The sequence below is a fragment of the Ornithodoros turicata genome, chromosome 10 (genome assembly GCF_037126465.1).
Source record: "Ornithodoros turicata isolate Travis chromosome 10, ASM3712646v1, whole genome shotgun sequence".
NCBI lineage: Eukaryota > Metazoa > Arthropoda > Arachnida > Ixodida > Argasidae > Ornithodoros > Ornithodoros turicata.
The window spans coordinates 24,443,780-24,465,504 of record NC_088210.1 but is presented as its reverse complement, the minus strand read 5'-3'; the positions used below and the strand labels follow the sequence as shown (position 1 = coordinate 24,465,504).

At 43.8% G+C, this 21,725-nt stretch overlaps 1 protein-coding gene across 17 annotated transcripts in view; it reads left to right on the top strand.

Annotated features, from left to right (window-relative positions):
- The window catches only part of LOC135371154 (RNA-binding protein Musashi homolog Rbp6-like), a 344,111-nt gene that overhangs the window by 232,770 nt on the left and 89,616 nt on the right, over window positions 1–21,725 (top strand). For all 17 annotated transcript variants that reach the window (XM_064605199.1, XM_064605200.1, XM_064605198.1 and 14 more), the window contains one exon: window positions 4,209–4,257. In XM_064605199.1, the coding sequence (XP_064461269.1) occupies window positions 4,209–4,257 (49 nt within the window). The remainder of the gene's footprint in view (window positions 1–4,208; window positions 4,258–21,725) is intronic.

Sequence of the window (21,725 nt, the reverse complement as noted above, 5' to 3'; positions counted from 1 at the left end):
TCATCTAAATTGCAAAAAACAAAAAAAAAACATACAAATAAAACGATATGCATAGATTATACCGGTAACGCATCATCTGGAAGTGGAACGTATTTTTATGTAGCATCTTCATATGGTAAATGACGAACCGGTACCCCGAACCGGTAACCGGAGTTTTTAGATCGGTTCGGTTCCGGTTCAGCTCCAAGATGGCGCTAGTAATTACGGTTCAGTTCCGGTTCAGTTCCAGCTAAAAATAACGGTTAATTCCGGTTTTCGGTTCCGGTTCGGTTCGACTCTCTGGTGACAACCTCGAGGTTGATTCGGCCGAGTGAAGGAACTTTGCTGTGGAACATGCCTTGTGTTACATTAGGTATAGTTTTAGTACCCTCTTAAAAATGAACTTCATCGCATAGCACGCTCTGCACCAACCATTGCCACGAATGATAGGGTTATCTCTTCTGATTCGAGGAGAGAGGGAGGCGTACGCCTTTTAGTGTCGATTATCATGTATCCAAATTGACACAAAAAGGCGTAAGCCCCCGTGTTTCTTCGAATCAGAAGCGACAACCTTATCATTCGTGGCAATGGTTGGCGCAGACCGTGCTATGCGGTGAAGTCCAGTTTTTAGAGTCTTGATAGTCGTTCATGATGTCTGGATTTCGTGAGGTTTGGATCCTCCGATGATTCCTGTCAACGCATTATGTGATCAGACTATTTTAGCTTTGCTATCGATATTTGTCCTCTTACAAGGCCCTCTTAAAACACAACTGATGCGCTCCTCGCCAGCTGTCGCACCGATTGACATCGTTCTCGCCCCTGATTTTTTGGAAACGTGACACGTACGCCCATTTATCACACTTATGCAGTTATGTTAATTGCCACAAAAAGGCATACTTTCTAAAAACTGGGCTTCACAGCACAGCACGCTCTGCGCCAACCATTGTTACGAATGACAGGTTATCGCTTTTGATTCGGAGAGAGAGAGAGAGAGGTTAGTTATCATATATCCAGATTTACACAAAAAAGCGTACGCCCCCTCCCTTTCTTTCTCCCTCCGAATCAGTAGCGATAACACCACTTCACCGCATAACACGCTCTTAGTCAACCATCATCCCGAATTTCATCGCTCTCTCCCCTGATTTTTTGAAAACGTGAGGCGTACGCCTTTGTTGTGACAATTATGTGCTGTATAAGTGTCACAAAAATAGGCGTATGCCTCCCGTTTTCAACAAATCAGAGGACACACCGATGTCATTCGCGATGATGGTTGGCTAGGAGCGTGCAATGCGGTGAAGCTCGGTTTTTAGAGTGTACACCAGGCGCTTTCCACCAATCAGGAGCGGCAACGGCGTCATTGTGTGCAATGGCTCGCCTTCAAAGTGGTATGTGGTGAAGTTCCGTTTGAGGAGTGTACACTAACATAAAGTGGCTCAAAAAGGCGTACACTCGTAAAAATGAACTTCACCGCATAGCACGCTCCTAGCCAACCATAATCTCGAATGATATCGTTATCTGCCCTGATTTGTCGAAAAGGGGAGGCGTACGCCTTTTTTGTGACACTTGTGGTGTTCATAATTTTTTTTTTCTTTTTTTTTTTTACATCGGAGGTCAGGTCCCGTGCAGAAGTAATTCAGATTTTTGAGTTTCGTCTCATTCGTTTTTGTTTTTGTCCTTTGTTCATAACTCACCGGACTCAGGAAAATGTTAGCAACGACTATAGCCTGCACCAGTCTGCATTCCCATCTGTAGTACTGGGACAACAAGCGCAATGCTCGCCCACATCATTTACTTGCGCTTTGCATTGTCAGCTGTAGCAATTTGCTATTGCTACTAACAAAACCAGACTCCTCAGTCATTTCCTATTCCGTTCCGTTCCGACTTTTCCTGTATTTCTTCTTAATTTTCCGTGTCTCTGCTGATTCATCTTCCTTTTTGTTTTGCTTTTGGGAATAGCAAGCCTACATCATGGCTAACCTTTCCCTTCTTTTTTTATCAGCATTAAGCATATCCCCCTCCGCCCTATTCCGTTCCGTGTCTTTTCCCAACAGTCGGTAACCATTCCTGCAATATAATCTGCAGGGTGAAAACTGAGCTTCTTCTGAGGAATCAAGCATAGCAGTTACCTACCACACGACATGCGCTCGATAAGCGAGGCACCTGGTTTGCGCCCTTATTAGTTCGTATCTACCCATTAAAGATAAGAGGATAAAATATACTTTGGGGGGGGGGATTCGTAATCAACTGCCCTCATTGCAGCAGTTTACGGCTCCCTATCTTTTTTGTGCCGAGCAAGTTACTCGCCTTCCTTTCTTCCTTCTATTCCCTAGCCTTCCCTTCCCTAAGCGATTATTTATTTCTGTGTATGGCGTGGACAGTTGTGGGAGTCGCGTTGTTGGCCCAACTGCTTGTATGTGTGTTTCGCGGGGATTACCAGAAAAGGCACAATTGGGCTATTTTCTTCTTTGCCCCTCTACTGTGTAGGAATGTTCGTTGTTACGTGACTTTGCCATTGATGGACGGCTACGAGGGACGTTTTTTTTTCTCTTTGCTTCTCCTTCTTTCGTTTAGGGCGCGCCCTGTCAATAGTTTTACTGCGTACATAGATGTGTTCTCAAATACAAGGAAAAGAACAAGATGGGAAAGAGATTTGGGCTACGAAAATAGTTTCTTGCCCGGGTTTATCGATGCTGTTCCGGTTATTTGTGTGCGGCGTTTTCAGAGTCACTCCTCCTCGTTTTCAGTTCGAAAAGCAGCTTACGGTTTTGCGAAAAGGAAGCTATTTCTCTCCTCATACCCATAAATGTATTTTCCTTCTATCCATATTTCTGCTATATATATATATATATATTTGTTCACTCTTGTCAATAGCTACATCAGCGTAGCTTTCGTCCTGCCATTTCAAGTTTACCTGGAATTTTTTTAAGAAGTACTTCAAAGCGGTAGAGCTACAATCTCAGAAAATTTATCTGTTCGGTAGCCTGAGCCCTCAGTGCCTTTGTTTCACAATTTTTTTTGTTGAAAATTTAAGTTGAAAATTACTGTCAACACTGTGTCCAAGAAGTCACCAAGTGTGCATTACTTGTCAAGTACGGCGGCAAAACTACATTGCATGGTTCTAAACTGCACTCTAAGAAAAAGGTGCAAAATGGGGAATATTTGCAGCTTCTAGTCCCCTAGATTGCAATTACTCCCCTTTTTGGTCCCCTAATCCCGAAATTTACTTCCCAGGACTGCAAAATGGTCACTGAACTTCAAAAATGGTCTCCTGAATGGAGCAGTCTTCGTAAATGCTCTTCGTAAACTCGATGGAATGAGGCTGTATAACTTAGCTGACTTGGTAATTATCCACCAACACAGAGGAAGAAGTAGTTAGAGGTTCTTTCTTACGAAATTGTGCCCTATGCATGTCGCAAGATTTTATATCACTCGACATATCACGGTCGACGGTTTACTTCGAAGTACTTTCATTCATGCACATGAATTATGTGCCTCAGACTCTCGGAACAGAGCGTGAAATGCAGTCACCACCCTGTCACATTCATTTAGTCCTGTGCATTTACTCCCTAACTTAAAGGGACTAATTTTTGTGGTGATGAATTTAGTCCCAAAAAAGGTGTAAAATTACTTTTTTTTCCCCTTAGAGTGTGCGCCGAATTACTGGGTCTAAAATAGAAGAAATCGGTTACGTGTCGGCTACCTATAGCCATTATGAGCTGCGAACCAGCACTCTAAAAACAGAACTTCACCGCATAGCACGCTGTGCGCCAACCATTGCCACGAATGATTTTGCAGCAATTATCATATATCGAAATTGCTACAAAAAGGCGTACGCCCCCCTCGCTCTTCGCATCAGAGGCGGTAACCCTATCATTCGTGGCCACGGTTGGCGGACAACGTGCTATGCGGTGAAGTTCCGTTCCGGTCATCCTGCTTCTACATCACTTTGAAGTCCTCAACTCCCCTTTCTCCCACTTTCTTTTCCTTTTTTTTGGCTATAGTCGTGACGATGCCCACTTGAGTGCGGCCAACAACGGCAAGCTACCTCGACACCCCCCCCCCCCCCTCCGTTCTGAGAGCGTATGAGTTTATTGAATGGCTCATTATGGCCCCGTTATTGTGCGACTCTTGTGTGTATGTGTGTGTTTTTCTTCGGTCTCGGAAAAATGTCACTCTTCAACATCCTACCGAGCTGGGATTTAATGTAACCATTGTTTCTCTACTTCCAGATAGAAGATGCGATGCTGATGTTTGACAAACAGACGAACAGGCACAGGGGTAAGTTTCTTCCGAGAATTGAGTATCTTTCCTTGATCAGTAACACAGTTAAAGCTTGCGCGATCTGTGCCTTGGGTGCCTTGGGTTCTTGCGCGAAAGTGAGCGTCTTTTCTGCTAGTCGGTGCGAATACGCGGAAAGGAAAAAAAAAAAAAAAAGGAGAGAGAAAGAATTCGCGGCGGAGCCACTAAATGACTCGCGGCGTTTGAGAAGAACGGGCCTGAAAGACAGCGCCAAGAGCTGCGGGTTCTTATGCAATAATTACGTCCTAATGCGGTTAAGAAACCGCTCGCTGCCTTGCAGCGTTTTCAACCGGCTTTCGTGAATTTGGAGGTTGGCGGTCAAAAACTCATGAATAACTAACAAGCCCTGTGTTAGAAGGGAGGATTGTGCAAACACGAGACAAACGTGAACGCACTCGAGACATTTGGAAAGTATAGCAGGACCATTAGGAAAGCCGTGCTGAGGAATGGAGGATTGGGCTTCGAAGAAACTGGTTTCGAGGAAAGATTACGTTTTCTTTTTTCTTTTTTCCCCTTTTTTTGGTCTTACGAGAAGAATGGTGGATTAGAAATCAATACTTCGTATCGTTACTCTAAGACTGACTCTTTTTGCTTCCTGGGGGTAAGAAATACGTTTTGGGACATTTGCGATACTTAACGTCCAGCTGCGGCACCTTATCGCAAAATGAACGAGTGTCAAAATAACTTTAGCGCTTACCTTCTAGACTGCTGTGTGTTCAGAACAGGTTTTATTTTACTAAAAAATAAAGTTTTTAGAAACTTTCTGTAATTTGCGCAATTCCGATAAACCTAGAGCAATTGATATGCTTGTAAAAAGTACACCTTAATATGCAATGGCATGTCTCACAGAACCGTGTGTGTGTTTCGGGGTGGGAGGTGGGGGGCATGACAGAATCGGCTCGCCGTTGTAGGCCACACACAGGTGCGCAGCTTCGCTGCGACTATAGCAAAAAATAAATAAATAAATAAAAATAAAAACCAAACGGATGGATGATGGAGAACTGTACTTCACCACACAACGTGCTGAAGGCCAACCATTGCACAGAATGCTACCGTATGTCTCCGAAAGACCGTCTCCGAAACACTTATGCTGTTCACAATTGTCACAAAAAAGGCGTACGCCTCCCGTTTTTCAGCAAATCAAGGCAGATTACGATATCATTCGAGATTATGGTTAGCTGGGAGCGTGCTATGCGGTGAAGTTCATTTCTAAGAGTGTACTCCTCTTTGTGACAATTAACATAACTGCATAAGTGTCACCAAAGGCGTACGCCTCCCGTTTTCAACGCAAATTTCAACAAAAATCCAAAGATGTCATTCGGGATGATGAGCAACCTTTACCGCATAACACACTGGCCGCCAGGCATTGTCCTGAATGACATTGTTCACTCCCCTGATTTGTTGAAGACGGCAGGCATACGTCCTTTTGTGACAGTTATGCAGTTATGTTAATTCTCATAAAAAAGCGCACGCCTCCCGTTTCCAACAAATCAAGGGAGAGAATGATGCTATGCGGTGTAGTCCTCTTTTGGGAGCGCATCATCCCGAGGGACTCTATTCTTTCCCTTGATTTGTTGAAAACGTATGGCGTACACCTTTTTGTTATCCTTATGCAGTTACGTTAATTGTCACAAAAAGGCGCACGCCCCGCGCTTTTCAGAAATCAGAATCTGTGTCATTCTGTGCAGTGGGTAGCCTGCAGTTTGTTATCTGGTGTTCTTTTTGTGAACGAAACTGAGTGTCTCCAGTCGAACGCCGCAACGTTGCCTGCGAGCACCACAGGAAGAACGCGCTGCAAGCCAAGAGCGAGCCGGCTTCCTCTCCTTTTGTTCGAAAAAGGGCCTCGCGTCGCGCGCTGCATGAAGTACTATATTGGAGCCGCTAATGAAAGCCCCGCAACGAGTGTAAAGAATTCCCCTATCTTCATTACAGCGACGGACTTGGAAGGAAAAATTGTTTCCGTCCTTGACTCAGCAACTTGTATTCATCACGTTTTGTTCCATCAGCTCTTCTGAATGCGGCTCCCGAGAACAAGAGCCCCCTCCCCCTCTAAGTGCCGACGAAATAATGCGCCTAGTAATGGCTCAAAATGGAAGCGCAACAAAAAGGAGCTAAAGGAGCTAAAATGAAAATAAATGCGCTCAGTGTACTGGGCGCGCGCGGACAGAAGGCGAGAAGAGACGGCATTATGCCCTTCGTCACTGGAGGAATTGATTCGGTTGGTACGATATAGCCTGGTTGGATGATGGCACGATCACGTGACGATGACGTCGATTCGTCTCTACTTAGATGGAAGGGGGGAAAGACGTAGTTGGGGAACGCCAAATAGTTTATGTTCTTGGATCAGTGAAAAGTGCAGTATCGCATCTTACTAGAGGTGTTACAACTATGCCCTTCTTTTTTTTTCTTTTTTTCCTGCATGCTGCTTCCTTATTCTTGCTGATGGTCCTTGTGCCATTTTTATCAATGATGCTTCCCCCTCTCTTCGGATATTTTTTGTTTGCTACTTTACGTAGCGGAGTAATTCTTAACTTGCTAGAAAGAGAGAATCGAAATTGGAGTTTTCCTTTTTTTGTTCCCCTTTTCGAAGAACGCGTTTCTCCTGCTCTTTGATTTCTTCTTACCCTCGTATAGGAAAAAAGCGGAAACGAGAGGACAGGTTACTAGAAGAATGGGACGGACAAAAGTCACTGGAATGAAGGAAGAAAATTGCGAAAGTGGAAGTCGAACCCCTCTTCTATTGTGTACGTGGAATTTGCGAGAGAACCCGTTGGGTTTATATCTGACCTGCCACTTTGAAATTCAGTACACCGACTCGATGCACTATATCGAGACCTTCCGTTCTTCCTGTCCCTATATACCTTTTTTCTTTCTTCTTGGGGGAACATCTTTGTGTGTGTGTCCCACTTTTGTCTCTTTGTCCTTTTGTTTTGAGGCAAGGTAATTGAAGATTCCTTTCCAACAGGGGCCTTTATATACTGAATTGCACGACAAGCTTTCTTTCCTTGCGTTGTATTGGAGGGAGCTACTTTGTTGTGCGCAGAATGGGGGAAAAGAGGAGGCAGAGTGTATTGTCGGTGCATATTTCTTCTACCGGTACGATCTAAGGCAAGTTGTAGGCTTTGCCCCGTGTAGGTTTTATGTGACACAGCCGTTTAGATGTGGGCACAGTGGTTAGTGGATTGCGACAGCCAAATACAATGCCTGAAATATTGCGCCATGCTTCGTTGTGCAAAGACAACAATTTATTAGTATTGCTACACTGTAGGAAAGAAGGAATAATTTTAGTCATTTTGAGGACTAGACGGATTGTTACAACCATCATTCCCTTTCGGGATTAAATGCGGGAACGTTTAGGGACTATTTGCAGTGTTGGGGGTAAATTTTAGATTCCGGGGAGAAAAATGGGGAGTATAGTAGTATTTTTAGAGTGTACATTCTGAACAAATTTCCTCTAGGATACGAAAACACAGTTCTTTTACTGATTGAAACCCTCGAGACACGGGGTAGAAAAAAAAAGGGACGACACAACACAGTCTGAGACACATCAGTAGAATGTTTCACCAGCTAGCCTGCGCCCTCGCCCTTATTTACAGTTTTTTTTTTTTTTTCAAGTTACTGCTGCTAGGTATTCGATTTTTGTTTTAGCACCACGTACATTAGCAAGGTCATAAGTCCTTACGTCAAGCCAATTTCTATAAACGTTTTGCACTCTGAAGAGTTAACTTCACTAGGTAACATAGCGGTGATGTGATGTGATGTGAATAAAGGTAACATAGCCGTGGACAATCACTTCATAGAATCATAACATTATCACTACTTTTTTTAGTAGAGGGCTAAAAATTGGGCTGTTTGGTGTGACATTAAAATGGATAAAAAGCCCAGGGCAGGACTACACTTAAACGACAACACGAGACACAGCACTGATATTCATTATCGACTATATTTATACCCATTATTATTATACATATTATCCAATTTATTTGAGTACACAGCGGATATACGTATTTTTCATTTATGTACCTTAAATGTCCATGGAGGCTTTGCAGAGGTGTGTTGGTGAAGATACACAACAGGAATAAATACAGCAGTGTGGTGCGAGGCGGGTTGGGATATATATATATATATATATATATATATATATAGACTACAAGTAATGAAGAGACTTGGGAGGCCGTATAAGGGTTAAAAACACTTGCTACTTTTATTACATTAATAATTAAGGGGGCGCTAGGAATAGATTTACAGTTAGGGGTCCCCCTAACCCCTAGGGGTTAGACCCCTAACTGTAAATCTATTCCTAGCGCCCCCTTAATTATTAATGTAATAAAAGTAGCAAGTGTTTTTAACCCTTATACGGCCTCCCAAGTCTCTTCATTACTTGTAGTCTATTTGTTTTCGCGTCCATCTGTACTCAGTTATACATTCATATATATATATATATATATATAGTACAGATATCAACTATAGCCCAATGAACAAGACATTGGGGGATATTCCTCGTTGCTACTGTTATTATAAGGGCAAGACGTCAAAACAAATAACGGCATATGTCTCCCGTTTTTTAACAAAGCAGGACATTTGGAACGATGGTTAATCTAGCAGCGTGTTGTACGACGGAGTTTCGTTTTTCATTATTATTTTTTTTAGAGCGCGCAGGCTCAATTAAAAATAAAACACGATGTTTTCACGATCCCTGCTGGCTATACAATGCATCTTACTACTCGGACTGCACTTCATCTGCACCGAAGACAATAAGGGCGAGGGTGAGGAGAGAGAGAGAGAGGATGTTGGATCCATAGAAGGCAGCGGACAACTGAGAGAGAGAGGGGGGAGGGAGGAAGCTAGTGGAGGAACAAAGGAATCAAGAGAAGAAATTAAGAACGCTCGGGGCGTGGTGGGCGCGTGCAGAAGACAGCCAAGGCCATCGCTCAGGGGCACTCGAATGAAGATGAGCCGCTCCTCTCCGTCATCCCGCAGACATCGAAGGGGCGGGAGTCGCCCCCGCGGCGCTATTCTCTACACCGCTCTCTGCGCTGGCTTTCCAGGGAGGCACTGTCGCCGTTGTATTAATGGCGATGCTGGCCAAGAGGGTACACCAGAAAGTCCTTCGAGATCGAAACGGAGTTTGCTCTCTCCCTGTCTTTCGCGCTCTCCTTCGCTTTTATTTCCTGGTTAGGTAAGAAGATGACGAAGTGGACGAAACTGTCCCGCAGCTTCCGTACGCAAAATAGTCTACAAAGACCTTGATGTTTAATTTCGTTGTCGGTGTGCCTTGCACCGCGATGTCGCTCCTCAAAGATATGCACGGGTTTCTTAATATATATATGTATATATATATATATATAGAAGTTCAAAAAAAGACGCGGAAACAGATTTTAGGGAAGTTACAAACACTAGTTTATTACATAGGGAGACGTTAAAAAGTAAAGTTTACTTTTTAACGTCTCCCTATGTAATAAACTAGTGTTTGTAACTTCCCTAAAATCTGTTTCCGCGTCTTTTTTTGAACTTCTGTAAAACTTCGTGGCCGTTTGATAATCCTTTTACCTCACCCTATATATATATATATATATAGTTTAAAGCGTGCATGGCGCAAACATAAACAAGACGACACTGACGTCTTCGTTTTTGTATTTGCTACTTTATGCACTCTTAGAACAGAGCTTAAACGCATCACCCGCTCCATGCCAACCATCATCCGATTGAAATCGTTTTCTCGCCTAATTTGAAGAACATAAAACACAAAAAACACTGAAGACATAAAGGGTACATAACTGTGACTGTTAAAAAAATAAAAAAGACGTACGCCTCCCGTTTTCAACAAAGCAAGAGCCAGAACGATGTCATTCGGGATCGTGATTGGCTAGGAGCGTGCTATGCGGTGCGGCCGTCATCATTCCTTCATCTGTTATCACACCATATCATCTCATCCTGGCTACAGTCGTGACGCAGCCCACATAGTGAGGCCAACAACGGCAAACCGGTTCGTCACTACCACCACCACCACTACCACCATTTTTAAGAGTGTAGCCAACCATCATAACGAATGACAACGTTGTCTCCCTTGATTTGATGAGAATTGGGTGGCGTACGCCATTTTTGCGGCAATTCTGGACTGCATCATGCCACAAAAATGGCGTACGCCCCCCGTTTTCAGCAAATCGGGGGAAAGAAGGATGTCACTCGGGTTGATGGTTGGCTAGGAACGTGCTATGTAGTGAAGTTGATGTTTAAGAGTGTACAAGCTCGAAGAGGTGTCATCGTAAGTACTATTTCGACACTCCCCAACACTGTGATAGCACTGATCAGTCGTCTGGAAATGGTTCAGCATTTTCATGAAGGCATGACTTGTTCAGGCAACCATACACACGGCATAAACCTAAGCCCCTAACATTTTGCTGATATGATAATCTCCATCCAGTCGTACAATTGAGAAAGACATCGCCTGCAGCCGAACAACACTGTTCCTTCCTTATACAGTCGAGTAGATTAATCACCAATATGAATCAATCAATCGTAAGATTTACTAATAATATTACCGACACCCGAGTGCAGTTTACGTCGTACAGCAAGCACATTGGGCCTCTTGACACGACCGAGGCGAAATTTAATGCGCGTTTCTCGACCCCTCAAATATAAAAGAACGAGTTATATGAGAAACAGCATTTTTTGCTTACCTCAGCTGGTGCCCTTTTATCTCTAACTGCCAGCGTCGTCACAACGGGCCTTCCAGCTATCTCGTTTCAGAGTCGAACTGAGAAGAAACTAGCAAAGGGGGAAAAAAATAAAAAATAAAGACAGGAACGAAAACCCGTTAAAATGTTTGACAGCTGTTACAGATTTTTCGAGGGAGAAAATGCCCATGTAGGAGGGGGAGGGGGGGGGAGAAATTCATAACCGCCTAGGGATTTCTGCCTCTTAGTTTGCTCTTCCCAGTAGATATATCGAAGCTGGGATGCACTGGAGCCTCGAGGCAGAAGACCTCGAAGAAGGCGGAGCTGCATCAGGGACAATAAATCTTGGTGAATTAGAATTTGATAGCCCGCCCGAGGATATGGCCCGCATCGCCCTCCAAATATCCTCGATAGCGGAGGCAAAACTGTAAATGAAGCGCCCGGAATGTTGGGCTTCTCCGCCGCGCAGGAGATTGAAGTGGCAGAGTACCCTTTACAGGCGCCTCTTACTTCAGAAGATGCATAATTAAGAAGAGAAAAATTCATTAGACGGGCTCGTGACTGCCTTCACGGCGTTGCAGACTTGCGTGATCTATAGCGTATGCTATGCAGTTTTGGATTTACGTAGCGGGTCGTTTGTGGATACCAAAGGTCTCATATTTTGTATCAATACAGGTACATAATGCTATAATCAATACTAGTCATACTTCGTTGTATTGTAATGGGGTAGGGTACCGCACCACCGCGGTGAAACACCCCATCTCATCGTCATCATTTATTGTTGTTGTTGTTGTATTGCACAAGCGATGCTAATGGCAGACGTGGGTACAAGGATGAGTCAAGTCCGAGATGTCCGGGAGTTTTATTTTAAAAATATATTTTGTATGCGCGTATTCGAGAGAGGTATTCCGCCAGTCCCGTCAAAAACCGGAGGGAAAGAGGTGGTCGGGCACCGGTAGCAAAGATCACCGCACGATCAGAGACGCACTGCACTGCACGATGTATTTTTGGACGGCCAGTTTATTTTCCTTTGCCGAAACAGCTGTTTCTTGAGAATGACCTCGCTTCCTGATTCCCCCTTCCGAAACGTAAAACACACTGACTTCCCGTGTCAACCCAGACGCTTTGCATGCTTCGTCATTTTTTTTTTTTTTTTTTTTAAACTGAAACCTCCTGCATTCCACTTCGGGTACATCCGAATTCGCTTTCCCGCAACCCCAAAAGAAAGAAAGCGGGTACACTCGTAGAAAAATAAATAAATAAAAATAAATAAAAACAATGTTTGCGAATGGAAGGAACAAAAGAAACGATGCGCATGCAGCATATACGACGAACAACAACAACGAAATAAGAGCAGGAATGTAGAAGGGGAGAGAGAGAGAGAGAGAGAGAGTCAGCTTTCAATTCCTCTTTCTCGTGACGTCTTCTGTATCTGTAGAAGCTGGATTCTTTTATTATATTTCGCACGTTCATAGCATAGGGTGGCGTATTTTTCTTTCATATGTGTGTGTGTGCCATTTGCTGCTTCGTTCGCAGCGTGCGCGTATAGCATTTCGGATTCGCCGAATCAACGGACGTCAATGAATGGGTTTGGGACTGCCAATTTGCGCCGTTACGAAAAGTGACAGGCGCGCAATATTTTGTGGCAACGCATTAAGCGTGCGTGTTGCACCGTGTCTTCGGCAGTTAATGAAATTTCAGAAAGACAATCTATAGTCGTTTTCGCAGGAAAATATCGTCGTATGGTGGAGAGGGGGTTATCGCTTGTTCACAGTAGGGTTTATTGTAGCTTTTTCTTCTTCTTCTTCTTCTCCGTATTGAAAATGGAGGATTTGTGCTACTTTCGGGTTAGTTTTTTTTTTTTTTTTGCATGTGCCATGTATGCCGGTGATGGAAAACAGCTCTTGATTTATTTTTTACTATTATTATTTTTTTTTTTATTGAGCACTGGAGTATACAGCCTTTCCACGTGTCATCTTTGGCACATGTGAAGGCGCCAGGGCTAACGTGATTACACGTACTCGATGACATCGTATGCTCGGTGTTTGCCGGAAATTCTTGTTTACGTTTTTTATTCGTACAATACATTCTTTAAAGTTACTACTTCGCCAATTCAGTTTTCATATAACGTTTGTAGAGTGGTCAAGGACACCCTTGTTGTGCTTGTGCATAACTTCATTCTCATATCTCACATCTAATGTTTCGCGTGTAATGGGGTGGTGTACTGCTCTCCAGTGGTGAATATTTGATAGTCCCGATTTATTTGTTGTTGTTGTCAAGGGCACCCGCGAGTGTCCGGAATATAAAGCTGTTTTTTTTTTCTCTCTCTCTTTTTTTTCTTTTTTTGTGGGCGGCTTTACTTTATTAGGCAAAGTTTTCGTTTCAGCCAGCGAAATCGATTTAAGTCGTAAAGAAAGGGGAAAAGCATTTATGAAGACACACTTTGAGGGGATTACCGCTTCTATTCGCCTAAGTTGCACTTACTGCCGTTTTAGCCCCCTGACCCCCCTGACATTTACCTCCCCAGCACCACAGTTCGCAAACTTCGCATAATCTTCCGTCGTGGGGCAGGTTGTTGCTATGCATCATAGTCGTTAGTCGTTTTCGTTAATCCAAAAAGGGACTAAAACAGCCCCAATTGAATACATTAACTGATATCATTCTTTCTGGAGAGTAGTTTTAACGAATTTCCAATTTTTCGACGTGCAGTTCAATATCAGGGTAAACGAAACATACTACTCGGCCCCCATCACGCATCTCACCGGCGGATGAGTACACTTTGGACGAACAAAAGCTAACAGAGCGAAGCAAGACCGCTCGATTAGTGATGAAAATGACGGACCGCGTGCGTGTTACCCTATACTTCGCAGCATGCGCCGTCAGATCTTCAACAACGCATATGTGGGAAAACGTTAGTGGAGTCCCTTCATCAACTTCCCACCGGGTGCATAATACCGCTATGTGTACGATGTCCTTCTATTTTGTTGGCGAGTGGCGTTTGCAACGCGTATATACAGCTACTCCTAATGATGATCGGATGAGGGGACCCCTTTCATGGCCAAAATTAGAGGGACCGTTTTCGATTCGCCACACCAGAATTTTCCGATGTCGCTGTGACAGCTGGGGGGTCTTCGTCGAGCGACAGTTTATTTTCAACTGCGCGAGGTGTTAATCTTCCTTTTTAAATTTAGTCGCGAGCATGTGGGATATTTTCCTTTCTTTTGCTTACACGGTGTATAAAGAGGTGTCGTTGTCTGGCGACAAGAACGTCATCGGTCGCGAATGTGATTTCTTTGTAGAGAGAGGTGTCTTGGATGTTTCGTGGCAGGCAAAACATTCGGTTAGTTTAATTTAAGGTACGGTTCCTTTTCGACCTCATCTTCTTCCTCTTTTTAAGTGTTGAGATAGGTCAGCCAATATTTGGCTTACTCTTCTTCTTCTTAAAAAAAATCACCATTATATATATTTCCGACCTATATGGCTGTGCTGTATGCTGTTCGCAAGCAGTGAATGAAGAAACATAGAAAATACAATAATGTTCATATTGCATGTTCATACCCTCTTTATAGCACTCAATGTGGCAATCGTTGCCACGATTGATAAAGTTAATTGTTAGAGTAAAAATTTATTCAACATATGAAACTTAGATGTTATGCAAGATGTTGGTGACTGTTTACAACATATAGGATGTAATGTGTGGTGAACATGTACAGTCTCGCCATATATACAAACAGATGAAAGACGCGTAGGGGGAAGTACCAGCGATGGTCACACATTCACTGCGCACAAAGATTGGAGTATGGTGCCTCTATTTGCGCTGGAATCTTTGCACACCCAAGGCTAGAAGTTGGTGCTGCAATACTTTTGTGAATAAGGCACGCGCGGTACGAACGAACAAGATGATAGGTGTTGTCCGTTTACGTCGGGCCACAGCATGGCAACGCGCTGACGAAGGGCGCTCAGAGCAAGAAACACGTGTGGACCGTCTTCACTCGAAAAACAGAGCTTCACTGCATAACACGCTCCTGCTGCTGCACTGCATGGCGATGGTAGGCGCGCAGCGGGCTGTGCGGCCGGTGAACAACGACAGCTATACATGAAGTCCGTCCAACTCCAACTCCAACAACTATACATGAATGGCGATGAGATGAGGTGTTTCTGAGGTGAAGTTCTGTTTCTAGAATGTACGATCCGTCATAGCTGTAACATAGCTTTCACTTACGTTTTAGCTACAGAACGCTGAAGTAAACAAGGCGTCTCGTATAACGCGGCATTTTTCTAGAAGGCCATTTCCGCATGTCCGCTGCCTATGTTTCGTTTGCGTACTCTTGTTTGGCAAATAGCGCATCCATCAGTGAGCTGTCACCTCTTCGACCAACAAGTAATGAAGGCGACAGAGTGCAATAAAGGCAGATGGCTGCGTCGTCAGTATAAGAAGGAGACGGCCAGCCAGAGCACGCCGCATGCTGCGATCTAGAAGCGCTATTAAAAGATTCACAAGAAGAGGGGAGCTTCAAGGGGTGTGCTGCAATGACCGCTTTTAACGACAGGTGCAGCTCGCTTCATTTTTAACCCTGGTTTAAACCTCCTCTCCAGCAACCATAAAGAGAGCAGCCGCACTAAGCATAATGTTTTTTTCTTTTTCATAGTGTAATTTTTACGTTTCAGAGAATAGAACAGACACAACGCAAACATGAACAAAACATATACAGGGTGTCCCAGAAAACGTATCATTGAATTATAATAAAAAAACTACGCCACCTATAGAATCATGCGGTCAACGGCATTTGTTCTTATTAGGTTTCTGGCACCTTCTAAAGTTAATGTCATGCACCCCAGTTTAATTATGCAAATATTTGCGAACTGAACTCGGAAATTTGCGAAGTAAAGGTCACTTTTTTACCCCACCAATATGAAGAGCGTGCCAAATTCACTCAAATTCATGATAATTGACAGTGATATTCACGAGCTATCCCATCGGAAAAAATAGCCGAATATCATGCTTTTCAGAGCACCGGACCATAACGCGCGACAACGTTTTGAGCGCAATCGCTCTCAGTCCGACGTAAGGAGGTTCCGAAGCCATCGCACAGAGTGATGGTAGAAAACGTAACAGTTCCTAAAATTGGGAGAGGGCAAGCATTATCCCAGCGAAAGTCGGACGTGATAAGCCGTGCCTGTGTTATCTCTTTCTGCGATACCGGGGTGGGCTGGGTTTCCAACCTCCTTTCGTCGGACTGACAAAGCTTGCGCTGAAAAATTTATCGTGCGCTATTCTGTGCGACCTCCGTAGAGCATGATGTTCGGCTATTTTTTTTTCGATGGGATAGCTCCTGAATATCCCTGTCAATTATCATTAATTTGTGTAAATTAGACACGCTCTTCACAATGGTGGGGTAAAAAAGTGACCTTTACTAGGCAAATTTCCGACATCAGTTCGCAAAAATTTACATAATTAAACTTACGTTACACGACATTCACATCAGGAGGTGGCAAAAACCCAGCAAGAACAAATGCCATTGACCGCAAGACTCTAGGTGGTGTAGTTTTTTTATTATAATTCAATGACACGTTTTCTGGGACACCCTGTATACCTGTTCGTTATTATTATTTTTTCCCTATGAGTGCGGACTTAACCGTGCGCGGACCTCACTCTCTATTCAGCCGTTTGTGCTAATTTTGGAATAGAATTGCGAAGGGCCGAAATATTTCAACACATAGCTCTAATCTCTCTTACAGTACATTTCATACCCCGTGCTGCCTGTGTCTAGACAATTAAGTGACGCTGCAGCCTACACTCTGAAGACAGAGCTTCACTACATGGCACGCTGAAGGCCAACCATTGCACAGATTGATAAAAATAGAACTCTTGACATGTGGAAAGCTCTAGACATACGCCTTTTTGTGACGATGATGGTTGGCTAGGACCATGTTACACTCTTAAAAATGATGGTGGTGGTGGTGGTGGATGCTGTTCATAATTGTCACTAAAAAGGTGTACGCCTCCCGTTTTCAACAAATCAGGGCAAATAACGATATCATTCGAGATGATGGTTGGCAAGGAGCGTGCTATGCGGTGAAGTTCATTTCTAAGAGTGATACGCGGGGATGTTCCTATCTTTTTATTATTATTATTTGCAATACTGTTAGTCCGTGAGGACCGTTATAGGGGTAAGGGGGGTAATAATCATAGCACACACTGTCACAAGATTAACTCAGCAATTTAGGACGCGACTATCTAAGGCGTGTGTAAGTACAATGCAATACACGAGAGAATAGAATAGAATAGAGAGAATGAGAATATTAATGGCAAAGGTCATCCCATTTAACAATAATAACAATGGTCTCTTAACAATGGTCTCTTAACAATGTAGTGTGCGAAGGTGGAAAGTGGGTCGAGAACTGCCAACATTCGTGAGGATTTCAAGAGATTTTTGATATCCGTGGCGCCGTTTTGCAAACGTTGCATGGAGACACCCGTGTTCTTGCGAAACTGTTCGTGTGGTATATTTGGCATAGTTCTCGTGTCGTTACATAACGTCGACCGTGCGTGCCGTGTGTGACAACCGTTCCTCCTCGCCTCGAAACGGAAGGGAAACTGCGGTGTAGTGGCGCCCTTGTACCTCTCGGGCGTGGTTTAAGCCTAAAGTTTGCGGCAATCCGATAGGCGTGTCACGTGCGTTTTTGCCTTTCTCCGCATCCCATACCACTGCACTCTGCGGTGGAGGATCCGATGTCATTATGCCGTTGTGTCGTGCGTATATGAGGAGGGTTTAATTTATATACCGTTATACCTTTAAAAAAAAAAAGCTGCTTCGATATTACTTCGCGACAGTGTCACATAATTATATGCAGCATGCATAAAGCATGTAATAATGTCAAACTGCAGCGTCGTCCAAAGGGTTGACCCCACAGCAGAAAGTACTGTCTGAATACGTAGATGTAGCCTGGTGCCTGGTTGATGGATAAATCTGGCTGGGTTGTAATTAAAAACTATATAAAATCCTGTCGGTGTCTGTTTTGAAAATTCTATAAATAGAAAGGCGTGGCATTCTGAGTGCTGTTCTCCGTTGGTAGAGTTTCACTTCAGTAGAACTTCACCGCGTAACACGCCAAATTATCATCCCGGATGACATCTTTCTCTCCCTTGGTTTGTTGAAAACGGGAGGAGTACGTCTCTTTGTTACGCGTATTCAGTTTCGTTAATAGTCACAAAAAGGAATACGCCCTGCGTTTTCCACAAAACAAGGCTTCACTGCACAGCACGTTGAAGACCAATCACTGCACACTATGACACGTTGTCACTCCGGCGTACGCCTTGTTGCGACAATTAGCATAGATGTAAGTGTCACAAAAAGGTGTACGCCACGTTCTCAACAAATCAGGAGATAGAGCGAAGTCATTCGGGTGAGGTTCTGTTTTAACGGAGTAGACGACTCGCAAGCTGGGTTCAGATTAAAAATAGTGTCCTTTTCCCTGACGACGAGGGGGGGAATCAAGCTCACCAGAAAGGTGTACCGAATAAAGTGCACATTGTGCCCAGAAAAACTTGGAAGGTGCTCATTCGTCTTGTTTAATGGACGTTCGTCTCGCTTGTCTCACGCAAATTTCCGGTAGATGGACACAAATTACAGTTCACCCTTTCAATGTAATCAAATATCCAGGTTCATGCGAGTGTATATGTTCTTTTACGGATATTTCAATTTCAATTTCAGTTTATTTTCCTTAACGGAGGGAGGAGCAAAAAGCCTTGACAAAGGCTCCTCCACCATTTACATTGTGCATTATAGTTCTGTGCAGCCATTATAAGAATAAAGAATTGGCATTCTTTTTATACTATATGTACATGCAAGTACTGACTACGCTTAACCAGATGCAACAGTGTACAAAGCAATCTAATTAAGATACAACAACAACAATTATATAGGCAGTGACAAGTTTCATAACCAGTGCGTACAAAAAAAATTAACGCTTTCTACAAAATAAAGATAACAGTAATAATATTAGCTACATGTCTAAGAGGAACTAGCAAAGTTCCCGTTTGGTTATCAATGATGGGTAAATGTTTTGTTCGGTGTAATAGTTAAATAATGACGATGAGGTGTACCTTAATGATTGCCTGCCGTAATTTGTCCGGCAATGGGGGCATGTCCCCAAATGGAACATGCCATTCTTCCCTTCGAAGCGAATTGCTAGAAATTCGCTTTTTAAGTTGACATAATAGACAATAATAATAATATACAAGATAGGGTTAAGTAACATAATTGACAAGATAGGGTTAAAAAACGTCATTAATGTCGAGTGCAAAGTATACTGTTAGGAGGTCAAAAAGATGCGTATTACTTCACCTGCGTCTATAAGTGTTATGTATTATGCATATTTAATGTCGCAGGCTCTGCTGAACGCGACCGGGTTTTCTTGTGCGATGACGCGCTTTCGCCGATACGGCCAAAGTGAAAGGGAGGTTTGAATAGGGTGATAGTCGGAATTCCACATTCGCGTGAATGTTTTGGGGGCTTCGAACGTGTCAATAGCGCCAGCAAAACAAGCTTTCGAATTCTTTTGTTGTTGCTGTTGTTGTTGTTGTTGTTGTTTTTGAAGAAAAGCGCGATTGCCGTGACAATAATGCTGAAGAATACGAGACGTGTCTTATTTTATCTCAGTTTTCTTACCCCCCGTTTTCTGTTCTTGTATCACCACGTCCACAATTCCCTGTACACGTCGCACCAGCTCCGTTGTGGCAATCGATCGTATAGGGCATGCTTTGTGAGCGGTATATGAATGTTTCAACAACATTTCTAACTATAGCTAGCTGCACTCTCAGCGGACTTTCGTTCGGTGCGGAGGGAAGGGCTGTTGACAGCACTGGTGACCCTCCGCGCGCGCGATTGTTTCCGCTTCCATTTGCTGTCCGGCACGCGTGCTTTTTGACACGACGGCTGGGGGGATATGGGGCGTAGTGCGCAGATTGCTTGCCCAACGTGGCCTGTGGATGGCAGCAATTTAACGCAAATTACCGAACGGGTCAGTTCGCCGGACGATGACATTCTTGTTCAGTCTGTCGCGAGGATCCATTTCCCTAAAGCTGCGCTGTTTCTCTCGTCAGGCGGAGCTGGAAGCGCTTGGCTTTAAAGTTGGCGGGCTCTGTTCACCTCTTTAGGCATTATCTGCATGCACGGTGTTGTTACCAAATTGGAGTGGCTTTTGGTTAGTTGAGAACCGAAGTTTGTCGTGCGTTGCACGTGACCACATACGAAGTTTTGTAGCTTTGGTTGTTTTTGTAAATGGACGCCCTTTTTTTTATTGCAGGATGTACTGAAACGTGTAATAACAAGTGTTGTAAAAGGTGCTTGTAAAGCACCCATCTGAACTGGTGTTGGAAGTGGAATACAGCCCCATGAAATCGTGTTTTAAGCAGAAAGCGTACTCTGAAACGGTGTTTTAGAGGAACTTACTCCTGCCTGAAATTGTGTTTTAGGCGCAAAACGTACTCTGAAACGGTGTTTTAGATGGAAAACACCCTCCTGAACTGGTGTTTTCTGTAAAATATGCCCCTTGAAATGGTGCCACGGTGCCCCCTTTTGCACCAAAACACCTTCCTGCATTGTGTGGAACTTTCACCACAAGGGTATGTGTGCCATACATGACAAGACGTTTACACCCGAAAGACTTGAATCTCGAATGCTATCGTTCTCTCCCCTAATTTGTTGAAAACATGCGGCGTACGCCTTTTCTGTTGCAATTATGTTCCGCATAAATGTCACAAAAAAGGCGTACGCCTCCTGTTTTCATCAAATCAGGGGAGTGAACGACTCTCATTCGAGATGACGGTTGGTTAGGAGGCGAAGCAAATGCCTTTCAGTTTAATGCGTTTACAACAACAATAACAAATAAAACGTGACCATGACCTGGAGTGATTCACCACTGGAGAGCAGTACACTACCCCATTACACGCGAAACATTAGATATGTGATATGAGAATGAAGTTAAAGTTATGTGCAAGTACAACAATTTAGCTCTCTTCCAAGGAAGGTGAAGAAAAAAAAACACACATGAAAGAAGCAACAATAGTCATTGAGATACATAGCAGGACTCTACAGTGCCTGGAGCAAACCGGTAGACAAGAGGAACTCCAAGAACAACAGAAGGCATCGATGGTGTTCCACGTGCACTCTTAAAACTGAACTTCACCGTATAGCACCCTCCTGGCCAACCATAATCTCGAATGATATCGTTATGTACCCTGATTTGTTGAAACCGGGAGGTGTGCGCCTTTTTTGTGACAATTATTAACAGCGTCAGTGTCACAAAAAAGACGTACGCCTCCTGTTTTCAACAAATCAGGGCAGATAACGATATCATTCGAGATTATGGTTGGCCAGGAGGATGCTATACGGTGAATTTCATTTTTAAGAGCGTGGCTCTGACATGGGCCAAGAATTGCAGCCAGGTTGGAACGTCTGTCGGCTAGCAGTACTCAACTGAGCACAGAGTTGCCGCCTCTCCGTTTCGTAGAACTCACATTCTGTTAGGTTAATGCATTAAGTTTGCCATGTGGCCAGGGTTTAACCATGATCGCTATGCAATTAGATACATAGCATCAGTGACCCGAGCAATACCCCTCCATAACGTAGATGACGCACTTAAGGGCGGCTTAGACAGATCCGAATTCGAATGCGGAGCCGGAATCTCATTGACGACATTCAGAACAGTCGCCGGCGACGGCCCAACGAGTTCTCCAACGTGTGTGTTTCGCTTAGCGAATGGCTC